This window comes from Alosa sapidissima, chromosome 1 (assembly GCF_018492685.1).
Source record: "Alosa sapidissima isolate fAloSap1 chromosome 1, fAloSap1.pri, whole genome shotgun sequence".
NCBI lineage: Eukaryota > Metazoa > Chordata > Actinopteri > Clupeiformes > Clupeidae > Alosa > Alosa sapidissima.
In genome coordinates, this window is record NC_055957.1 from 10,740,077 (window position 1) to 10,761,246 (window position 21,170).

The 21,170-nt window shown below is 42.8% G+C and overlaps 2 protein-coding genes and 1 long non-coding RNA gene across 4 annotated transcripts; 1 reads left to right on the forward strand and 2 right to left on the reverse strand.

Moving 5' to 3' along the window:
• Positions 1–181: 181 nt before the first annotated feature.
• On the reverse strand, positions 182–5,274 carry tada1 (transcriptional adaptor 1). Its single transcript, XM_042084748.1, has 8 exons — positions 5,129–5,274; positions 4,568–4,659; positions 4,284–4,349; positions 4,074–4,168; positions 3,476–3,694; positions 1,711–1,862; positions 946–1,102; positions 182–702 (listed from the first exon to the last, which is right to left on the reverse strand). Exons 1-8 carry the CDS (start codon positions 5,200–5,202, stop codon positions 550–552), a joined length of 1,008 nt encoding a protein of 335 aa, XP_041940682.1. The 5' UTR covers positions 5,203–5,274; the 3' UTR covers positions 182–549.
• On the forward strand, positions 4,688–16,754 carry angptl1b (angiopoietin-like 1b). 2 transcript variants are annotated; one of them, XM_042084747.1, is made up of 7 exons: positions 4,688–4,921; positions 7,757–7,812; positions 8,297–8,694; positions 11,554–12,401; positions 13,199–13,392; positions 14,595–14,865; positions 15,117–16,754. In XM_042084747.1, the coding sequence occupies exons 4-7, from the start codon at positions 11,594–11,596 to the stop codon at positions 15,302–15,304; spliced, it is 1,461 nt and encodes a 486-aa protein (XP_041940681.1). In that variant the 5' UTR covers positions 4,688–4,921; positions 7,757–7,812; positions 8,297–8,694; positions 11,554–11,593; the 3' UTR covers positions 15,305–16,754. The 2 variants fall into 2 exon arrangements, with proteins under 2 accessions (XP_041940681.1, XP_041940680.1); XM_042084746.1 differs by lacking the exons at positions 4,688–4,921; positions 7,757–7,812; positions 8,297–8,694 and having other exon boundaries at positions 9,873–12,401.
• LOC121704245 lies at positions 14,749–19,229 on the reverse strand. The gene is made up of 3 exons (XR_006030355.1): positions 19,011–19,229; positions 16,256–16,331; positions 14,749–14,837 (listed from the first exon to the last, which is right to left on the reverse strand). It is a non-coding gene; the product is annotated as an uncharacterized LOC121704245 (long non-coding RNA).
• Between the last annotated feature and the right edge of the window lie 1,941 nt (positions 19,230–21,170).

Genomic DNA, 21,170 nt, shown 5'->3' on the forward strand with positions numbered 1-21,170 from the left:
ATTGCCATCGCTAGATAAAAGTACAAAAACAGATAACCTGGTTCTTCAATAATGACACTATATCACACAAAACACAGCATACATGCAAAAACGGATAACCTGATTCTTCAATAATACTATTTCATATTGGACAAAAGCATCTGATAAGAAACAGATAAAAAAAGTTACCAATTCAAGCTGCTTAGTTTTTTTTGCTCTTACAGTTTATTTTCCTCTAGGTGTTTTGTATGGCTATAAAACAAATATAAAGATATTTACAAAAAAACAGGTACGAATATAGTTAGGAAAACAACATTACTGATAATCCACCACCCGGGGGCCTCAAACCCAGAACTGCTGGGCATACACAGATCAGCACCAGCTCAGTGGGAAGGTCATCTCCCACAACCCACCAGTCTGTAACTGGGCCTCAACTTTGGACCATGTGTGCGAAACGTGGCTTCCTCAAAAGTCCGACTATCACCTGGTCAACTCGCCAGGGATGTACCAGTCCTGTGGGGGCCCCGGTGGCTGGGTACTGGCCACTGCCCCAGACGGAGAGCAGTGGTCTTAGCTGACCAGCAGGCCCTCCTTGGCAGCGAGCCGTTGGCGATGCACACGGTCTTGCTCCAGCTCCTCGTGACTGGGGTGCCACAGCCTGGCCAGGATGCGCTCCATGTTCAGAGCGTACATGGTGTGAGAGGGCATGACCCGCCGATGGACCTGCCATCCCAGGTGTGAGGACAGAAAAAAATTATTAGGGTAGGGTAAAAAAAACACACTTCCAGACATATGAATAATTAACCAACCCATAATACTAATAGAATAGACACAAAGTATTTTCACCAGGGAAACGGAGGTATACAAACATGGAATCACAATGAGAGTAAGAGTAATTACAATATGATGTCTTTATGGGCATTTATGACACGAAAGAAGCTTCATCGTATTAAGTTTTTGTCGTACCTGTAATGCTTCCAATAAGTCATACATGTTAATAGGAGGTAAAGGGGCAGGGAGATTGTGACCAGAGCAGGCCAATAGGAGTGCTGCCTGCTGTTCAGCCTCGTCTGGTGACACCTGAGGGGGTGGGCCTACTGGAAGTGAGGCGCTGGGGGGCGGGCTATTGGAGATGGAGAACAATGGAACAACAATCACAGCGGTCATTACAGTCAAGGCTTGGCAAATGGTTAATATGAGCCCTTTGGAACGTTTTATCTTCACAGAGCAGGTAGTAGAGGCAATTGATGGTAAAATCATGGAAAGTTCACCGAGTTCACCATCACTTGGGTAGACTTTGACCTCGAATCAAAACGTTTTTCATAGTTTTGATATGGTTTCCTGATTGACAAACATGTTTGGTCGCAACAGTGTGCAACTGGCTGTTTAGGTAATTTTCTATCGTTTGATGGGTGTGTCTGAGGTAATCCTATCATCGTCAACATGTATACAAAACGTGCCGTATGAAAAATGCAGTGAGCACAGCATATCCACCTAAAGTCATTCACTGATGAAAGAGAAGACTGAAAAGAAAATGAAATCTATTTATATTCATCAGGCTTGGGAAATGTTCAAAAAGAAAGCAAACAGCTGCTTTTTCAACGCCCACTGTTTGCATTAAATCATCTGCTTTGCAATGTTTTGTCCATCATTAGTTTTGTCTATGGTTACATATTTTAATGACAGGATATTGCTTAAAAAAATAAATAAATAAAAAAAAAAACAACTCACCACTCCATGACACTTTGGTAAGCTGCCACACTGTTTTTTAGATATGGTTGAGGTGTGATGTCACTGCTGAAGGCATGCTGGAAATGACCATCACGCAGACGATAGGCTTTTCTCCTGGAGACCACAGCGCTGATGACATCTTTCAGATGGACCTGTATGAAAACACAGGGAAGGGAGGTGAGACAAAAAGAGCCTTCGGGACAATTCTGGTAAAAGGTTGTTGACATGATTTCAACAAAGCCAATCGAATTACACTATTCCCTTCCCTGCTCCCTGGAGAAACATGTTTAATGTCGGTCCGCAGTTCCTTGATCAATTGTGCAGCAAATTTTTAGAGACGAGTGACAGAAGCACCGGACATAATTCCGCGGCTCCGCTAACCAGCAGTCTCCTCGTCACGGACTGGTGCTCGTCCATGGCACATAGTTTGAGAAAAGCACACCGTCTTTGCAACCTGACATTCTAATCATAGATACAGGCAGTCTTGTATGTACATCTAAGCCTAGAAACGGGCATGACAGGACGAGTGCCGATTTAAAAATCTAATTGACAGTTACAGTTAGGATTTCTTAAGTTAAGATAAGCTAGAAGGTCTGAGATAAGGTAGGACACAACCATGAGTTCAGGAATTGCTTCTGTAATAGGAAGATAGAATTTTTCCTACATTAAGATAGGGCAAGCAGTTAGGATATTTTTCTGTAATGAGGCCCCAGGGGTTCATCCAACATAGAAAATATCAACACAAAGCAGTCACGATGCTGCCCCAGTGCATGTTTTTGCATCGGACTAATTTCCAACTAAAAACAAACAAACAAAAACTTCACTGGAATGACACTTCATGTCAAAGATCCGACCCAGAAACCAAGAGAAAAAAATATCTGTCTCCAGAGAACAGAGACATTTAAACAGATTGACTTCTTTATCAATATGGCAACAGACCTAATGGACTTAAATTGGCTCCAGTCGCATTTTCCTACCAATCATCTTATCCTATCCAGTATTCCTTGACTTCATGATTTTTTCCATTGAAGATATGAAGAATTCATAAGAACTTAGGAAAGGACAAATGCGGTGCTAATAGAATCTGACTAGACCTACGTAATTATGGGAAGGCGGACATGTATCATTGATTTTCACGTTCATAGGTTTTTGCTATCTGGCACAAGGACTTGTGTGGTGTTTTTCGTAAAGGATGCTTTGCTGTACGCTATGCTGAAGGAGGTCCTAAAAGAAGCACTGGAACACCTCTCCTTCCCACCTTCACCTGGCTGCGTAAACAAGCCATCCACTGACTGGACCGCAAGGAGCAAATGTAAATGTAAATCAGGTTTTTCGGCCAAGTATACTTGCATATACAAGGAATTTTGTCTCTGCATTTATAACAATGAAGTAGTGAATACACAGAGCACACAGTGAACACACAGTGAGGTGAAGCACACACTAACCCGGAGCAGTGAGCTGCCTTGCTACAGCGGCGCTCGGGGAGTAGTGAGGGGTTAGGTGCCTTACTCCAGGGCACTTCAGCCGTTCCTACTGGTCGGGGATCGAACCGCAGCCCTCCGGTTACAAGCCCGAAGCCCTAACCAGTACGCCACAACTGCCCCAATTCAATGAACTTTATAACAAGTTTACTGGATAAGGGTCAGGGACTTACCATTTATTATCATACAGTTATACACTGGAGAGTCCTAGGAGTCTAGCCTTTTTTCCGCAGCAGTGTAGAGAAGTTGTTTCGGCAGCCTGGACAGCTTAGTAGCAAACGTACCTCCAGAGCACAAGCCATGGTGCTGACGGCATCCTCCGTCACATTGTCCAAGCCCATCTCGAAGGCGGTGACGATCATGCGGGCCTCCAGCTGACCGCGTGTGGGCAGCAGCAGCGTGTGGGCGCTAAGGCGCAGCTCCTCCTCCTCCACCCCAGGGCCTGGCTCCCGCACACAGAACGGCTGCGCTGCGGTCAGCGGGTTGTGAGGTTGGAAGCGGTGCTAAGGGCAGCAGAGGGGTGCAGATGAGAATAAAGGACATCCAGGTCATCAGAGGAATAATCACATACACTGAGGTGGGAGGAAATTCTCTAGGGGTTTCCATGATTGAAAAACTTAGGCAACAGCCTGAATTAGGCTAACTTAGGCAACAGCCTGAATTAGGTAATAACTATTAAACTGCTTGCTGTTATACGGATCAATTCAAACAGGAAAACTAACATTCTAAAGTAATCTGGTCACCCTGGCCAAGTGTCTATACATAAGCCCTTGAAAATGAGTGACATGGTGACTACTAGAATAAAACTCAGTGAAGTCTGCATAGGGAAATTCAAAAGTTAGTGCATACAGATTTCATGGACTTCAGATTTAGTGATCTTACATCAAATTTTTGACGAACAGAGGAACATTTCTTCTTTCCTTTTGGCTTCCCAGGCTTGGAGGCAGATCCACTTGTCCACTGCATTGAACCTCCTTCTACAGAATATAACAAGGAAATAGAACTAAACAACACGCCTGTATGGCTCGAGAAGCATGCAAATTACAAAATCTCTCCTTAGAAACCCAGGGAAACACGCACGCAAAATCTTACCTGGTGTGGACACAATTATCTGACATCGTGTCAGAATTGCCAGCAGGAAATCGTTGTGGACGTGAACTAAGGAACACAATCATATTATATCGATGTTTGTTTGTTTAATTTAAGGCCATTTCAGCAACTAAGGCTATTTAATGGCCAGAGCATTGTGCGTTATTATATCAATGAAGACAGCGTGAAACATGAGAATTGTTACATACGGTGGAAACACGCTAAGTTAGGGCCAAAGCCGTCAAACCACAGTCATGATCATCGGATTCAAAAGACTATTTTCATACCATTATCCTGAGCGAGGAGACGACGTGCCTCGATGTCGAACTCTTCTTTGCTGATTTTCTGCTTGAACCAAAGTTTCAGGTTTGCCCAATAACTGCAATGAGATGAAATTGCATGTGACGTTACACATTATGAGTGTTGCCTTCACAAATACTCAATATGATCAGACCACAAAAAGCAGAGCGCAGAAAATGGCATGCTGTAATAATGTTAGTTCTTATGGGACTGCCTGCCACTTCGCATTGCACCGATGATAATGTGTGTGGTAAACAGAGACCCATTGAATTTCGAGTAGGAAGCAAGGAAGGAACTAGCCACATGCAACTAACTACCGCGACTTCAAGCTACGGAGTAAGGTAAAAGAGCCTATCTAACGTTAGCTAAAGTATGTCTAAGGTGTGTATGTGTGTTATCATCTCTGTCCAATATTATAACGTTGTTGTAACCCCACTTGGCTAGTTAGCTAGCCAGTCTTGATGCTGTGAGTTACATAGTGTAGAGAACACGCTAACAATTTAAACTTTGACTAACGTTATCACAATTAATATTCAGTTGTTACTCACTGTTTGACATTATCCCCGATGGCATCAGTTAAGTTTTTCTTTGCTATTTCCAGCTCGCTAGCATGAGCTGCCATTGCGACTCCTGTCCCGCCGTAGCAACATCAACAACAATATTTTTCGCTACTAGTTAGTTCACTCATTGCTGTACAAATATTTTGACACTGTTGCCTTCTATTGGTCAGGAGTACATTTTGACCACGTTTGAATGTGACATTTTCTTTCCAGCAGAGGGCACAATTGTTTTACGGATGCTTGTAGAGTTTATCCATTTAATGTTGCAGTGTTTCTCAAACCTTTTCAGACCAAGGACCACTTAATCAATAAAAAAAAGCCTCACGGACCACCTAGCTAAAAAAAAAAAAAAAAGGTAGACCTGCTTCAATAGTAAATTACACAATAGGCCTACTCACTGAACCACTTTGATTGCATTTGCACCTTGCTTATTGTGTCAGAGAATTCATATGATTTAAACTGGCATGGCTTACATAGGCAGTGTTGCAAAAATGTTTGGATTTACATACAAGTTGATTCAATATTGCAAACAACTCATCTATATTATATTTTACCACGTCTGCTCACAGACCACTTGGGCTAGCTTGCGAACCACCAGTGGTCCCCGGACCACACTTTGAGAAACACTGTTGTAGATCAACAATATTACATTTGCCAAACTGAATCACAGACTCCTGATTAACTCCTCACAGACTCCTGATTAACTCCTGACTCCTGATTTGACTCCTGATGTGTGGGGCAGTCGTGGCCTACTAGGGCTTCGGGCTTGGAACTGAAGGGTTGCCAGTTCGATCCCCGACCAGAACGGCTGAAGTGCCCTTGAGCAAGACATCTAACCCATATATATATATATATATTCTCTACAAGAAAGGGCAGAGCAGGCTGTACTTCCTGAGGAGGCTGCGCTCCTTCAATGTGTGCAGCAAGCTCCTCAGGATGTCCTACCAGTCTGTTGTTGCCAGCGTCCTCTTCTATGCAGTGGTATGTTGGGGAGGAAGCACAAAGAAGAAGGATGCGGGGCAACTTGACAGGCTGGTAAGGAAAGCTGGCTCTGTAGTGGGAGCCGAACTGGAGTGCATCACTTAAATATCTGACAAAAGGACCCTGAACAAACTGATCAACATCTTGGACAATGAGTGTCATCCACTCCACAACACTATTATTAAGCAGAAGAGCCTGATCAGCTGGAGACTTCGCTCACTGCCTTGCACAACAGACAGACTGAGGAAGTCGTTCGTCCCCAGGGCCACTGAACTGTTCAATGCTTCACTTAAGGGAAGAGGAGAAATAGACTTCTCTGCATAGTCTGTCTGCCTCTTCACCACCTCCATGTCTTGAACAGTCTGTCCACTAGCCACTTTTTACCACTGTCTTCTGCCTCACTGTTTCCGTGCTTTATTAGCACATATGCACAACCCCTCCCTCCATGCCACAGCCGAACTGTGACCACACTTATACCTTCCTTTATATACTGTAGTTATATTTAGATATATAGACTTTATTCTTGCACTCTTGCACTGTTTGACTTATTCATTTGCACCATCACCATGACACTCATTCACACAGAGCACCTTACCTTACCTTACCTTATGCACAGAGAATCACAGGCTCAGTCCCTGCCTCAGTCATTGCAAGCGCATCTTGATTGATTAATCACCTACTATGTGGATACTGTTTTTTTAGAATTGATTTAGATTAAGTGTTATTTAGTATAATTTGTATTTTAGTATATTTAGTATATATTTATCTTCTACTGTCCTTATTGCTTAGTTGTGTTTTTTATATTATATACTTTTAATTACTTTCTGCTGTTAGTGAATGTGTGTATTGTCTGTATGCTACTGTGACCTTGAATTTCCCCTGAGGATCAATAAAGTATCTATCTATCTATCTGTCTATCTATCTATCTATCTATCTATCTATATATATATATATATTTTTTTTTTTTGAAAGAAATACATGCTTACTTAAACCAAAATAATATAATAATAATATATAACCATAACTATACTATACTATACTATAATATAATATAACATAATAATAATAATAATAATAATAATAATAACAATAAAGATTTGACACTTTCACACTTTATGTGAGTCTTTAAAGCACATATAAGTCCTTTTTGACTGTGTGACAGCATGTTTTTGTCATATGCAATTTGGAATTCAAATTGATGAACCCCTCAATGGAGCTTGGCAGTTTCCTTTGAGTGTTTACTTTTCAGCAGAAGGCGGCACATTTTAAGTCAAGAGGAGGTAGTCTTTCACACCCTCCAGTTGCACATGTGTATTCAATTATGCTAATACAGTTTCACTCAATGCCTATTTGAAATGATGAACAGCAGTCTATAACTGATCTGTTCTGTATGACATAAGCCTCAATAGCCTTCTGAAAAATATTTGTAGAAACAAATATAGAAGAATTCAAATGACATGTTGTAAATATTAGCAACATCATTATATTGAAATTTACTGAGGTTACTTAGATCTTCCCTCTGCATGCCTCAGAGATCTGTTTCCACTCACAGCATTTAACATTTCGCCAGTGGGTCTATACAAATGAGTCTTTTTGAAATCTCTTAAATCCCTCCAATTTTCTGTTGTGTTGCAGCACAATCAAAAGCCCGCTGTAAACATTAGAGGCAGCAACAAAACGACGATTCTTGGGTAAGACAAACTTCAAAGAACACACATTAAACAAGTTCATGACACAAGTCACAACCACGAACGTTGAACAACAATGGTACATTGCATTTCAGCCGAGCGCAGAGAGTTGAGTTTAACAGCAACTCTGTCTAAAGAAAATGCTGCGCTCTGTTTGACATCCTGAGTGGCCGGGGATGTAAATGGATAGGGGCAGCAAAGCCGCAGGAGCATATGCTTCGCATGCACGCAACTTATTCAGTGAGCCAAATTATTTGTGCTTGAAAACATAATCTCATGATAATGAATGAAAGAAACATCAAAATATACCCAAATAGATACCACAGAAAAATCACCTTGAAGGTTGTAGGGAGAGACACAGGTGTGTGTGTGTGTGTGTGTGTGTGTGTGTGTGTGTGTTTATTCTAACAGCTTAAACCATTTAGGAGGATTGTTATCACAAGAGTAAAAAAGTTCTCTCTGTCTCCTGCCCCTCCATCTCCTACAGCACTGGGATGCCAGTAAGCACATTCCCCCGTCTCCTGACTGACTAGAAGAGGTGGGATCCGGCTCCGAGGGGAAACGTGGGGAGGAGTCGTGTTTTTCTGCGAAAGCCCTAATGACATCAGACGTAGCAGGCTGGGCACCCCTTACTCTCAAGACAAAGGCAAAAGCCCATCAGGACTGACTGAGCCCAGGCTAGTCAGAGTGAGCTCACTTGGCAACCAGAGAGGGATGCTTCAGGCAGGTAGACACTGATGAGATGACACTGGATGGAACACTATGCTGTTACCTGTGCTCCTGGCTATTCAGCTTGACAAATTGACTCAGCTGCGTATGTAAATAGGAGTAGTTTATTTTAAGAAGTTAAGCGCAACAAGACCTCTACGCAGCACTTCCTCTGGGGTATGTACTCACTAGATTTCTTTCCTTTATTCAGCTCTAGTCATGAACTGCAAACTCTCTTTGTTTCTACTGCTCAGCTGGTGGAGATGGCGCTAGCACCCACAAGGTCACAGGTTAAATTCCCCATGAGAGTAGGTTAGTCCTGCTTTAGAGATGTGGTGTTTGGATGCGTGGCATGTATTTTTTGCTTGAGTTTTTACAGAAAAGTGAAGTTTAGTGTCTCATTTTTTCACATACCTGCAGTCATGTCATGGTTTTTAGTGGTGATCACTGAATACAGATTTTAAAAGGCAATAAACTAAAAATAAATTATGTTAAGGGAAAATAGAACGATGATTAAATCCATCAGGCAGATTTAGAAAAGGTCCCAGACATTAAAGGTGTTAGAGGGGTAAAATATGATGACCGGCTGCCTTCCCCGTCAGCGCCTGCAGGCGTGTGAGACGGAGCCTCAATACCGTGCTGAGCCCAAAGCAGACTGACTCAACTAATCATGTTTTCAATTGAGAGAAATTCGGCACCTCCTGTCCGCGAGGAAGTGAGATAATTTGTTGAACCAGGTGGTTTTGTGCTCGGTTGAAACTGAAGCTTACAGTCACAATAGGCCTGTTGGAGAGCAGTCCAGGATACCTTGGGTGACCAATGGCTGTGTGTCTATAAGGCTATGAGGAGAAAACCAGCCTTAACAGCCACAGCCTGTATGAAGATCTGTCCACACCTTAGATAAGCACTTACTGTCCAGCAGGGATCAGTATGGATGATTGTCTGTATCATTCATTGTTGCTGGTGGGACAGTCATACAGCTCCTCATGTGTGGCTGCGTTGCTTGAAACATTTATGGTACTCTGATTTTACCAGATGATCTAACATGAGTTGAGAGCAATTGAGAGAAGAGCTTCTGAAAAACCCTCCCAAGCTTACAGCTTTTGGCAGACATCACTTTGGATTTGTCTGGAGGCCTAGAGCCCAGCCAAAAACTCCAACTTTGAGGGACAGCTATGACCATGCAGGATTATCCAGACCAAACGTGACGATTTTGCTACATACTATTCCTATTTATGTACCAGCATGCAAAATTTGAGCCTCCTACATGGTTTAGTTCTTGCGCTGTGGGCTTGTGAACTTTGACAAAAAAAAGAGGCCGACACCCCTCCCCCTGTAAAACTGGCTGTATCTTGGAAAGTATTGATCTTACATAAGAGTCATTTTACAGTGTGTCTCCTGGGTAACATAGGTACACCTGGTCATTTTTTCAGAATATTTTGAGACCTAAGCGCGTGGGTCCTGGTTGAATTGACGTGGAATGACCCAAAAGGTCCTTTTACATGTTAACAGATAAAAACAGATTTTATCTGACACATTTTTATCTAGGCTAAAAGTATATCAGTATAAAACAAATGTCAATCACATTGGCTAGATGTGTCGCCACGCCTTGCCAGATTGCATGCAGGTTAAACCAATTATATCTCTCAGACCTCTTAAGATGTCATCTACATAAAGCATCAAGCTTTTTCCCATTGGTCTTTTATTAAACCAAAGCACATTTACCTCATCTGATATATACCTCCTCACCTCTGCAAATGTGACAGGACATTTTCAGTTAGCCCACTTAAAATCAATTTCAGCGCCAAATGTGAGCCATCTGATGTCTTTGGATGGAAGTCAATCACATTGAAGATATAATTCAGTTTTATTAATTTTCCTTAACATCAGGGAGCCCTGGCGACCTCCCCAATCACTATTTGTTGACAATGATGAAGTAGACTCTTTCGCTTCTGCAGCAGTTTTGGTTTTCAGACCTCGCCAGAATGGTCCACTTCCAGTGCTAAATATTTTCTGGAAACCACAGGGATGATTGAAAGTGCCTGTTGATGAATGCTGTTTTTAAATATATGATTTGCTCCTGAGCACTGCAGAATACCGTATTGCAATAATATGAGACTGGTCCACATGGTAGCCAGTGTGATCACGGTCCATAGGTCTACATCCTGTCAGAGCTACACTTTACTGAGATGGGCATACCTCATACCCTGTGGAAATGTGTCAACACTAGTGCCAGCCTGCAGTCCAAAAGACCTCTTTCGAAAGATCTGTTTTCTTTTCTTCTGTTAAGACAGATTTCCCACCAACAGCTGGTTTTCTTTCACTGTCAAGACCAATAAAATCCTTTCCAAAAATAGGTTAGAAAAACAATTACTCACAAAGCAAGGGCCTGTGCGTCACCCTCTCCTTTATTAGTACTTACCAAAAAATGCTGCCAAAAGCAGGGCATGGTTTGTGTCATCAAATGCCAATTAAATCGTTGCAGGAGCTAGATGAAGCTGTCACTGCTCTATATCTTTAATAAAAACACAAAGCCTCTTTAAGTAGACTGAGGCCTCATCCAAAAAAGGAAATGGCCATCATCGAGCTACTGTAACATTCACTTCTGTATATACAACTGTAGAGGGTCAACAGGTCTACTGTGAGGTGAATTAGTATTTTTAGGCTTGAGCCCAGAGTCCTAATGTCCTAAACAAGCTTGTATGTAACATAACTCAGAGAGGGAGGAAAAGTAAGGTCAGACCAATAAATCCAGTCCTCCTGAAACACTATTCTGTTTCATAAAGTATGGTGTCCATACTAACATTGAGCAGTTTCCTCAGATAAGTGGAATTTGTTGAATCATGGTAACATGTTGACAATTTAATGACTATGAATACTTACTCAAATACTGCACATTGAATCATTCTGCATTTCTAGACACACTAATCAATGTATTTCTTTGAGTATAATGATATGTGCCATACTATAAGGGATCTTATAATGACTACCGTAATTTGGAAGCACAGCTTGTATGCATCATTATTCTGATTCCAGGAGAGAATCAAGTAAGCAGACTGCATCTGAACCAGTGCCAATGGGGCCCAGCATCCAGGGTTTCCTCTGCGTCCTCCTTGTGTCTTTTTGGAGTCAGGCGGACGGCCTCTCCAGGGGACCACTCCTGGCCCGCAGGCGGAGGGCGCCGGCCGACGGGGCCGAGGGTGCCCCGAAAAAGTGCTCCTACACCTTCCTGGTCCCCGAGCAGAAGATCACCGGCCCCATCTGCGCCACCAAGGGGCCCGCGTTGCCGGACAAGGACCGCGTGACGCGCATGGACGTGGCGGACGTGCGTGATCTCCTGTCCAAGCAGCAGCGGGAGATGGACGCACTGCGGCTATCCGTGGACGTGGACGGCAACCTGGTGAACGAGATGAAGCTGCTGCGCAAGGAGAGCCGCAACATGAACTCGCGCGTCACGCAGCTCTACATGCAGCTGCTGCACGAGATCATCCGCAAGCGGGACAACTCGCTGGAGCTGGCACTGCTGGAGGGCCGCGTGCTCAACGCCACCGCCGAGTCGCTGCGGCTGGCCTCGCGCTACCGCGAGCTGGAGGCCCGCTTCTCCGCCCTGGCCGGCGTGGTCAACAACCAGTCGGTGCTAATCGGCGCGCTGGAGGAGCGCTGCATGCAGGTCTACGGCAGCCGGCGGCCAGAGGCCGGCGGGCCACCGCTCGTGCAGGTGGTGCCAGAGAACATTCCGGTGCACGTGCCCCGCTACTTCAACGAGATCCAGAGAGACCACGGACGGGCCTTTCCCCGAGACAGGGGCTCCCGGGCCGGTCCTGCCCCCACTGGAAGCACTGCGGACATCCTGAAACCGCCTGAGGGCAATTTCAGCTCAGAGGGTAAGAGAGCCAGAGAAGAGCACCATTCTGAGGTAGTCTTGTAAAGACTGAGTATCTTTCCTTTGGCTCAGTAACTCTTCTGTTAGTGGGGTTATGTTCAGGCCCCTATAGCACATAGCTGTGGATGAGACCTTGAGCTTAAGTTGCGCATATAGAGCACTGCTATGGTATGGTATTTTTTGGATAACTAATCTGGCAGGAAATAGCCTTTTTTCACCTCTTTAATACAAATATTGAATGTAATTTTCTTATGCTTGCAGTCAGATAAACAAGCTATGGTAAGGTAGCATACTATACGTCCACCAATCCAGTGATCTTCTTGACACATTCTGATTGTCTGCGCCCAAGGAAAACAAAACTTGTGGGTTTTTAATGCAGCTGCAGAAGCAAAAAATCCCAAGGACTTGGTTTCCTTCTGGTTTCTCCAACCACAAAGTAGCTGCTACTCCTCAATGCTGCCCCTCTCAATGACAGGAGAGGCACAGCGCCTCAGCGAAAGGGGTTTCAGTTTCTCAGGCGAACCACTGGTCTTAAATTCCATTGCGTGAGTGGACTGCCCACTACCTGCCTAAGATAAAAAAAGGGAAAACTTAAAGCTATTGTCATAGGTCAATAGGAAAAAGAAACCAGCTGTATTCCACACTATGAAACATGGAAAACACATTAAGGCCAGCTACAAAAACACAAATACAACCCTCATCCCTCTCCTATATATAGTAAAGAGATAATAGATGTTGAAAGAGGCATATATTGCCCATGTCTATTATTCTGTCCGTCTGGTTTCCTTATTGGAGCAGGGCCGTTTCGGGACTGCTTCCAGGCGATGCAAGCTGGCCACAGCACCAGCGGGATGTTCGTTCTGAAGCCAGACGGCAGCGAGCAGGCTGTGCAGGCCTGGTGTGAGCACGACGTGGACAACGGCGGCTGGACGGTCATCCAGAGGAGGAAGGACGGCTCGGTCAACTTCTTCAGGAACTGGGACAGCTACAAGGTGATAGCGCTATGGTGCTACAGTTCATGTTTTAGGCAACATAAATTGGTTTAGGATTTAATTTGATTTTATTTTAATAGCACCAAAAATATATATGCCTGTAAGTGCTTAACAGAGCGTAGCTTGAACATAAACTTGAACAGTGGCAAAAAGCTTGAACGGTTATTGGTTCAACTGACAGGCATCTTGAAGTGGTGTTGATGTGTGTTTGTGTTGTGAGGTATGTTGCCCTCAGTTTAATGTAGGTTATGTTAGAGGAAAATTGGGACCGGATTCTTGGGAAGTCAGAGTTTTTATAACTAAAGACAAAGAGGCAATATCTGCAGCTGAAATTGATTATTTCTTATGAATCAGACAAAGTAATCATCTGATTTACAAAGCCTGTATTGTTCACTTGGTCCAATGTCCTAGATTTTCATTACAGGTTGAGTCACAACAATTTAGCTGTCGCCTTGGAGAATACTCTCTAAATGAGCAGTGGGATGTCCAAATGAAAAAAGCTGTAACCTGAGCTTTAACTTACATAAATCCAAAGGTTATTTATCAGAGCTCCTCTCATGAAATGTTAGAAGGCCAAAGCGGAAGGGAAGATCTACATTCCCTTTGCTTTTGTCCAAACCACTGGCTTGCCTGGCCCCAAAACGTCAACACTAGAGGACAAGATGGACATTTTCTAAACTGACATGGGGTGATTCAGTGTTCCATGCTGTCGCCAGCATATGGAAAGCTGTGCCTCTGCCTGTCTTTGCACCTCTGCCTGTAGCCTCACACACACACACACACGCACACACACACACACACACACACGCCAACAAAGTGGGCCACACAGAAAAACCCTAGCTCATTCATCATGTGTCTAGGGTTAAAGCACATTCCCCCACAAAGACGAATCTATAGGCTTGGATTACCCTGGTGCTTTTAAGGGAAAAGCCAACCACAAATTAAGTGCAGTTACACAACGTGACCATTCGAGCCAGGCTCACAAATAACCGTGCAAAATTTGTTTGTGGTTGAAAGAAGACCTGGAGATAACATCACACAGTCAGCATTTCAGAGATTTTTCCACTGCTGATTCTTAAGTGCAAAACACAAAGGCAATGTCCTGCCAGACATTAGGAGCCATGTGCTGACTTCCCCATGACTGTTATAAATATTTACACTACTGTTCCATGTTTGATAAAACACCTCTCATCCTCTTCCAGAAAGGCTTTGGCAACATAGACAGTGAATACTGGCTTGGTCTGGAGCACATCTACAACCTGGGCAAGCAGGGAGACTACCGTCTGCTGGTGGAGATGGAGGACTGGACGGAGAAGAAGGTCTACGCCGAGTACAGCAGCTTCCACCTGGAGCCAGAGAGCGAGTCGTACCGCCTGCGCCTGGGCACCTACCAGGGCAACGCTGGGGACTCTCTGACCAGTCACAACGGCAAGCAGTTCACCACCCTGGACAGAGACAAGGATGCCTTCTCAGGTGGAGGTCTTACTCAGTCTACACCTAATAAACACATTCTTAAATCCCATAGCTGTTATGACAGATAACTAAAGCTGCTTAAAAAACATACATTTATCAGTCATCAGAGACTATTGGTTTGATATTATATGTCGCCTAGATATGATATGTCAATGGAGAATGGAGTTTTTGTTGTAAATGTTTGACAAATGATTGACAATTTTCAGAGTGTGTTAGTTGAGTGTGAATGTTTCCTGTTTGCTCTGTCACAGGTAACTGTGCCCACTTCCATAAGGGAGGGTGGTGGTACAACGCCTGTGGGCAAGCCAATCTGAACGGGGTGTGGTACAACGGTGGAGTCTACCGCAGCAAGTTCCAGGATGGCATCTTCTGGGCTGACTACGGAGGTGGCTTCTACTCCATGAAGGCTGTGCGCATGTTGATCCGACCCATTGACTAAGGCCCGACACGCTGGTGGGGTTGCTCAGCACCCCGACCCTTTCGTAACCTCCGGGACCGTGCTGCCAATAGTTTCCATCCTTGATGGTCCATTCACTTTTGTTTACAGCTTCCTGAGACAGGACATTGTGTTCCTCATTCTCACTGTGTATATGTATGTATATTGTGGTTGCCACAGGTTTGAGAGGTATGAGGATTAAATGGAGTACAGCAGACGATGATCACTAACTCCCTCCCTTTCCCAAACACGCTAACTTTCAGACATCAGCAAAATCTGAGCAGCGGTCTAGAAACCGGTTAAGTCGGTGCCAGCAGTGGTTTCTGGCAGGAATCACGCTTTTTTCCACCATTCCTTCTGGGCCTGACAAACCAGAGTCCTGCAGGTGCTGCAGTCCTCATGTCTCCTGAGAAACTGGGGCATGGCACAGGCGCCACCTTGGCCACTCTCATTCAGTGCCACCATGCCACTGCCATCACCAGCACGTAGAAGTAGATGAGTGAATGCTGTCAAGTGTATGAATTTAAGAAACAAAAGACAAACTCATGTGGATGAATGGATGAATGAATGATTGAAACGATTTTACAGTGCCATACCAAATGCACTCATATTATTGTTCTGTTATTATGTGCTTTATTTAAAAGCCCTTGCCATGTTATATCTTAAGGATTTAAACTCTGGTTATGTTTTCCAGATGTGAATAGTTATTTGCACCTAGAAAAAAATATGATTGCCATTAATAATTCATGTCAGTTCAGAGAAAAACAACTTCTGGAAAAGTTGTGTATTACACTGCGGTTAGCAGCAGGAAATATATTTAAACAATTAGTGCAAATCATGTTTGATGCAGCCAACTTGTGTATAGCGGATGTTATTGAAATCTCACAGCTAATTAGTTTTCAATGTGAGCTACTGAGAAACACAAGAAGGCACACAAATAAGTAAAGGACTTACTCTTTGCTCCAGCAGTTTGAGAATGTAAAACGTCAGCTAGCACGAAGCAGTAGAACAGACAACGAGAACCACATTGCTGAAACCCAGACAAGAGGGAGAAGTGGTTAAGAAGAGAGGAGAGGAGAGGCGAGGGGGTGCTGGTGGTTCTGAGGAGGAATTGGAGATGGAAACTCTCCAAATTTCCATGAATATGTTTTTTTCAATCTTCCTTTTAAACACAGAAATTTACATTCTTTCCATTCGTATGGGCTCAGCATTTTTTGGTGTTTTTGTTCAGTGTATTTCATTCAAAAGACTCAGAAATCCTCAGGCTCTGTAATCACCAGAGGAACATCAACATGGCTCTTGTTTGATGGCAGGAAACTGTACACTGTGTGTTCTGCCCGAAGGCATACAGTCTGTCGAAGAGCTTTCAATAAACAATATTAAGACATACCTGGGATTCTAATTATATGTTTACTGACTCTTGACTGGGCACCCAGTCATGTGATTTCCTGAACATTTTGATGATGTTTCATGAATGATGAAATCTTTAATAAATCAATGAATGAATATTGATATCAAGTCTTTCATGATAACTGAATGAAGATATATCCCTTTGTACATATCATCAAAAAAGAGAATGTAACCAAACTCAGTGTTTGTAGTTTTGCGACATAGCCACATAGCACGAAAACCGAATCAGAAAGTCCTTAAAATACCACACAAGTTTATATGGTTGCGCAGACATGATTCTAGTAGACTGAGATGCTGTGTCCACAGCCTAAGTAAACTGACTGCCCAATGCAGACAACCCACAAGACTTTGTAGAGCAGACAACGACCACAGGACAAAGTCTGTCTGATAGTGCCCAAACTATACCAACAACCCGACGGTGTCTGAAAAGCATTAACCGACACCATGACCCTCCCAGTGTCATCCTGTGATTCCAACAAATATGAGCTTTATATAAAAAAAGAGACCAGGGAAACTCAAAGACTTACAGAGGCACACTGTAAAACTCTATAAACAAGCTTTATTACCATATAAAAAATACTGCCAGTCCTGCTTCCAGGATCCAGTTGCTACAGGGGGGATAACAACACTGTCAGAGTTTCGTGCCCAATATCAGCACAGTGTTGTTGTTACAGGACCAGTGACTGTGAAAGGAAGAGCTTTTGTTGTTATTATTATTTTTAGGAGAGTAATCACTGCATTTAGTATACATGGCTGCCAGCACTAAACAAGATCAGGATTCCTCTACCATCTGAGTCAAAAGCAGTTCTATTTTACGTCTCATTTATGTACTTGGCTTTGGTTTATCAGCTCCTTTTCAACCCATGCCATCCATTGGTTCCACAGAAATGCAGCCTACAGGTTGTTAGCTTGTTAGATTTTGCCATTTTAATGCTAAACACAAGTAACTGGTCCATGGATACAATGGTGAACCGTACAATAATATTGAAACAATGGATCATGACTCATAACTCATCACATGACATGATGTGTCCATGTTTGTACATTTACACTGCATATGCCTGTGTTTGCTCTAATGTAGTTCGCTCTAATGTAAGGCAGGACATTGAGTATTTCACTGCTAAAGCTTCACTCCGAATATCTAAGCAAAGTCTAAACAAACACTCATTTACTAAAACACCTTCAAGCACTTTGGACAAACGCATCTGCCAAATATCATAACCACAACCATCATTTCAACATGCACAGCACATGCAGGATTTAATTAATTAAACAGCTTTTATTTAAGGAGATTAGCTTGCAAAAATGGGTGCACTGCAAATTAGAGATGACAAGTCACTTTCTCCTCATCACACTGCTAATATTTGTGTTGGATAAAAATATAATTTATTGCTATCGCTTAATGTCTAAAGGTCAGAGATGAACTAAAAAATCACACATGATAGAGCAGTTCTTATCCTGAACGTCTGACAGACTGAATGTGTACTGAAATGAAATTTAAGCAAAAATATAAGTGGTGTTATTACGTTCTCTCTGTGTATTACGTTCCCGTTATTCCAAACAGTCTTATTGTGATCTTAATTATTGCTGCTGCTTGGTACGTCTACATTTGTGACATACTGGACAGGTTTTAGAGCAATATGAAGAAAAAATCGTGAACATGTGTTGATATAAACTGGCTGAACCTAAGGTTTCTCTTCTGAAAGCTAAGGAAAAACAACCAATCTAGCCGCAGCTCAACACGTCTTCATATGGCAGGAGGGTGGTGGAGAAGAGTGGGTCCAGTTAGTGTTGGTCCTGTTCCCACTGACCTGAATAAATTGCCACATTTTTGACATGGACCTTAACTGCTAACTACAGTAATGTCTCCAGACATCAGAACATGATTGATATAGAGAGAGGGACCAAAGACAATTCCTTAAAAGTTTTCTGGCTTTTAGTTTAGGCATAAGAATGAATTAAACTGTTATACAGTACCTTGATGTCACTGAGGAAAATGTATAATGTTAATAATGCCTAATATATCATTATTTATTTATTTTCGGCGTAATTTGATTACCAAATTGTCAATGATTTTTTAAATAGTTTTTGACTATAAAAAAATCTATATTGACTCATATTCAGTTTTACATTTGCATTTATGCATTTGTCATATTTGCCTACTGAGTTGTGGCTTAAGCTATGAGAAAATAAAGACTGAATGAATATGAATGAATACATGACAAATGTCTTCTAATTATTCTTAACTGGGCATTAAGCCCACTGTAAATAGATGTATATGGTATTAGATTGTACTTACTTGAAGATGGGTAGTATTTCAGCCAGGTTTGACTTGGCAGACCTATACGCAAGAAGATTTGTGTTTTGGATGATCCTCATGTGTGCGGATGAACAATGAGGCAATTCAAGTGAAGCATTCCTCTCAAATGTAGAGCAGAGGTCCAGTTTTTGGTTGTCAGGCAGGTTTTTCAACTGACTTTCAGTTTTGACTCTGTGTTTTGGTCACTCACCACCACTTCCATTTTGCAGGATACAGTTATACCAAATCAAGACATAATCTAAATCTTTGTCAGAATGGCATACAATATCTGAAAAATTGTCACATCTATTTCTCACCAGCTTTTGATTCATTAGGAAGGATTATATTCCTACTGCCAGCCTGAAAATAGCATGTAGACTCAATATAAATATACTAAAACCTCATAAGTCTCCCTCACTGGTGTTGTTCCAGGTTATTGACCATGTATTCTGTCTTGCTCTGTGATTGGCCCAGTTCCCCTTGCCCCATGTGGAAAATCTTTATCCGGTTCCACCGTGGTCTGGTTGTCCGTCAGTCGTAACCCGTCTGGACATTGACCACCACCACCGGGTGCCAGTCCAGACCAGTGGATGTCTGGAGGAGCTTGTTTGAGGAACTCTGAGTGGCGCTTGTCTTTTTAGGAGCCCCCATTCATTCTGGCTGGCCCGCGTGCCAAAACCTGGCGTGGGGAAGGTGACATCTTTGGACCACACTCGCGCTCGCACACAGCGGCAGGCTCCGGCCAGGAAGAACAAACCCTGTCAGAGAGAGAAACCCGACCGTCTCAGCAGCTGAGGGGGCTGTTTGCCCGTGTGGCTCTCCCCATGGAAAAACCCCACAGAGCACCACTGACTCAGAGCCTCTGGGCCGTTATGAACACCCCTGCGTTGATGCTCCGTCAATCCTCAAACACCACGGGTGATTGTCCAGAGAGCACTGCGCTGCTGGGAAATCCCTGAACAGGTACCGTCAGGGCCAATCAGCCTCCAGACATCCACAAATAGCCTCTGACAGACAACGAGCCATTCTCCAGTCTGTTTTTCATGGAGGTCATTGAGATAATGCTCTGTTTCTTTTCAAAAAATAATCTGATATGATTTTGTAGGGGGAAAAATCAGTAACTTGGAAAGGTTGCCAAAGTATGTATGTGTGCATGGAGAGGTCTGTTTTCACTGACAGCAGGCCTAATCATTTTTTAAGGATAGGAGCTGATCCAATGGCAACAAGAAGAGGAATTTCAAACTGTCTATCACAAACCCAATGTTGGGCAAATGGAAATCCAACCATTTTAAAAGATTAAGTGTGCAGGACTCAAAAGCTAGTCATTTTGAGTTCAAGCCATTGGATTCATCACAGGAAATAAAAATTAGAGCCTGCAATAATATGTACTTTTGAGTGATTATTAAGTGCCATCATGTTTTAGCAACATCAGCATTATAGTATTAAATTAGTATTAGAGTTTATTAAAATGTATATCCCATGATTTCTTCAAAATAATTAACTGTTTTCTTGACCCTGTTTGCTGTTCTTATCAGACAAGGAAATGGTTCAGAATCTGTAGTGTATTGTGTGTCTATTTTCACACCCGTGAACCCTTCTTCACAAACACACACTCATCAGTGAAAACAAACTCAGCTGTTATAATGGACACTCAGTACTTCTAGTTTTGATACTGGTTTAAATGCAGTTGACCGTGTTCACAAAGTCAGAGCTATATGAAGAAGGGCCATAATCTATCAGCAAAGTGACTGGTGCATTCAGAATCGCTCTAGACCAATAGCTCTCCTCTCTCAGCTATGTTTGTTTTCATACATATCATGTCTCTGTCTATTGAAATTATTGATCTGCTTAATGTGTTTATGTGACAAGAAATGCCTTTCACAAGCAACAGTTTAGACTTGCTCATTTATGAAAAGTGCATTAGCTCTCCCTTGTGGCGTGAGTGAAAATGGCTTGCACAATGAGCAGTGACAGTCCAGCAAAGTGCAAAGAGTCTAAAGCTTATTTGTGAACTAAGCAAAATTAATTTGCTAATTTAACACCATGGGCAAGACCTTCATCACAAACAGTGGTGTGTCTGCTCAATGGTCCCACATGACATATGATTTATAGTTCACACGCATAAGAAATGTTCTTGTTGATAGACTTTGCACTTTACTC

What these genes read in the sequence shown, in the direction of transcription:
- tada1 (XM_042084748.1), bottom strand. Translation starts at nt 5,202, where the DNA reads ATGGCAGCTCATGCTAGCGAGCTGGAAATAGCAAAGAAAAACTTAACT. An exon ending in CTGTTCGTCAAAAATTTGAT is followed by an intron (nt 3,695 to 4,073) that starts GTAAGATCACTA and finishes TGCTGCCCTTAG; the next exon opens with CACCGCTTCCAACCTCACAA. An exon ending in TACCAAAGTGTCATGGAGTG is followed by an intron (nt 1,103 to 1,710) that starts GTGAGTTGTTTT and finishes CATCTCCAATAG; the next exon opens with CCCGCCCCCCAGCGCCTCAC.
- angptl1b (XM_042084746.1), top strand. Translation starts at nt 11,531, where the DNA reads ATGCATCATTATTCTGATTCCAGGAGAGAATCAAGTAAGCAGACTGCA. An exon ending in GGGCAATTTCAGCTCAGAGG is followed by an intron (nt 12,402 to 13,198) that starts GTAAGAGAGCCA and finishes TTATTGGAGCAG; the next exon opens with GGCCGTTTCGGGACTGCTTC. An exon ending in AGACAAGGATGCCTTCTCAG is followed by an intron (nt 14,866 to 15,116) that starts GTGGAGGTCTTA and finishes GCTCTGTCACAG; the next exon opens with GTAACTGTGCCCACTTCCAT.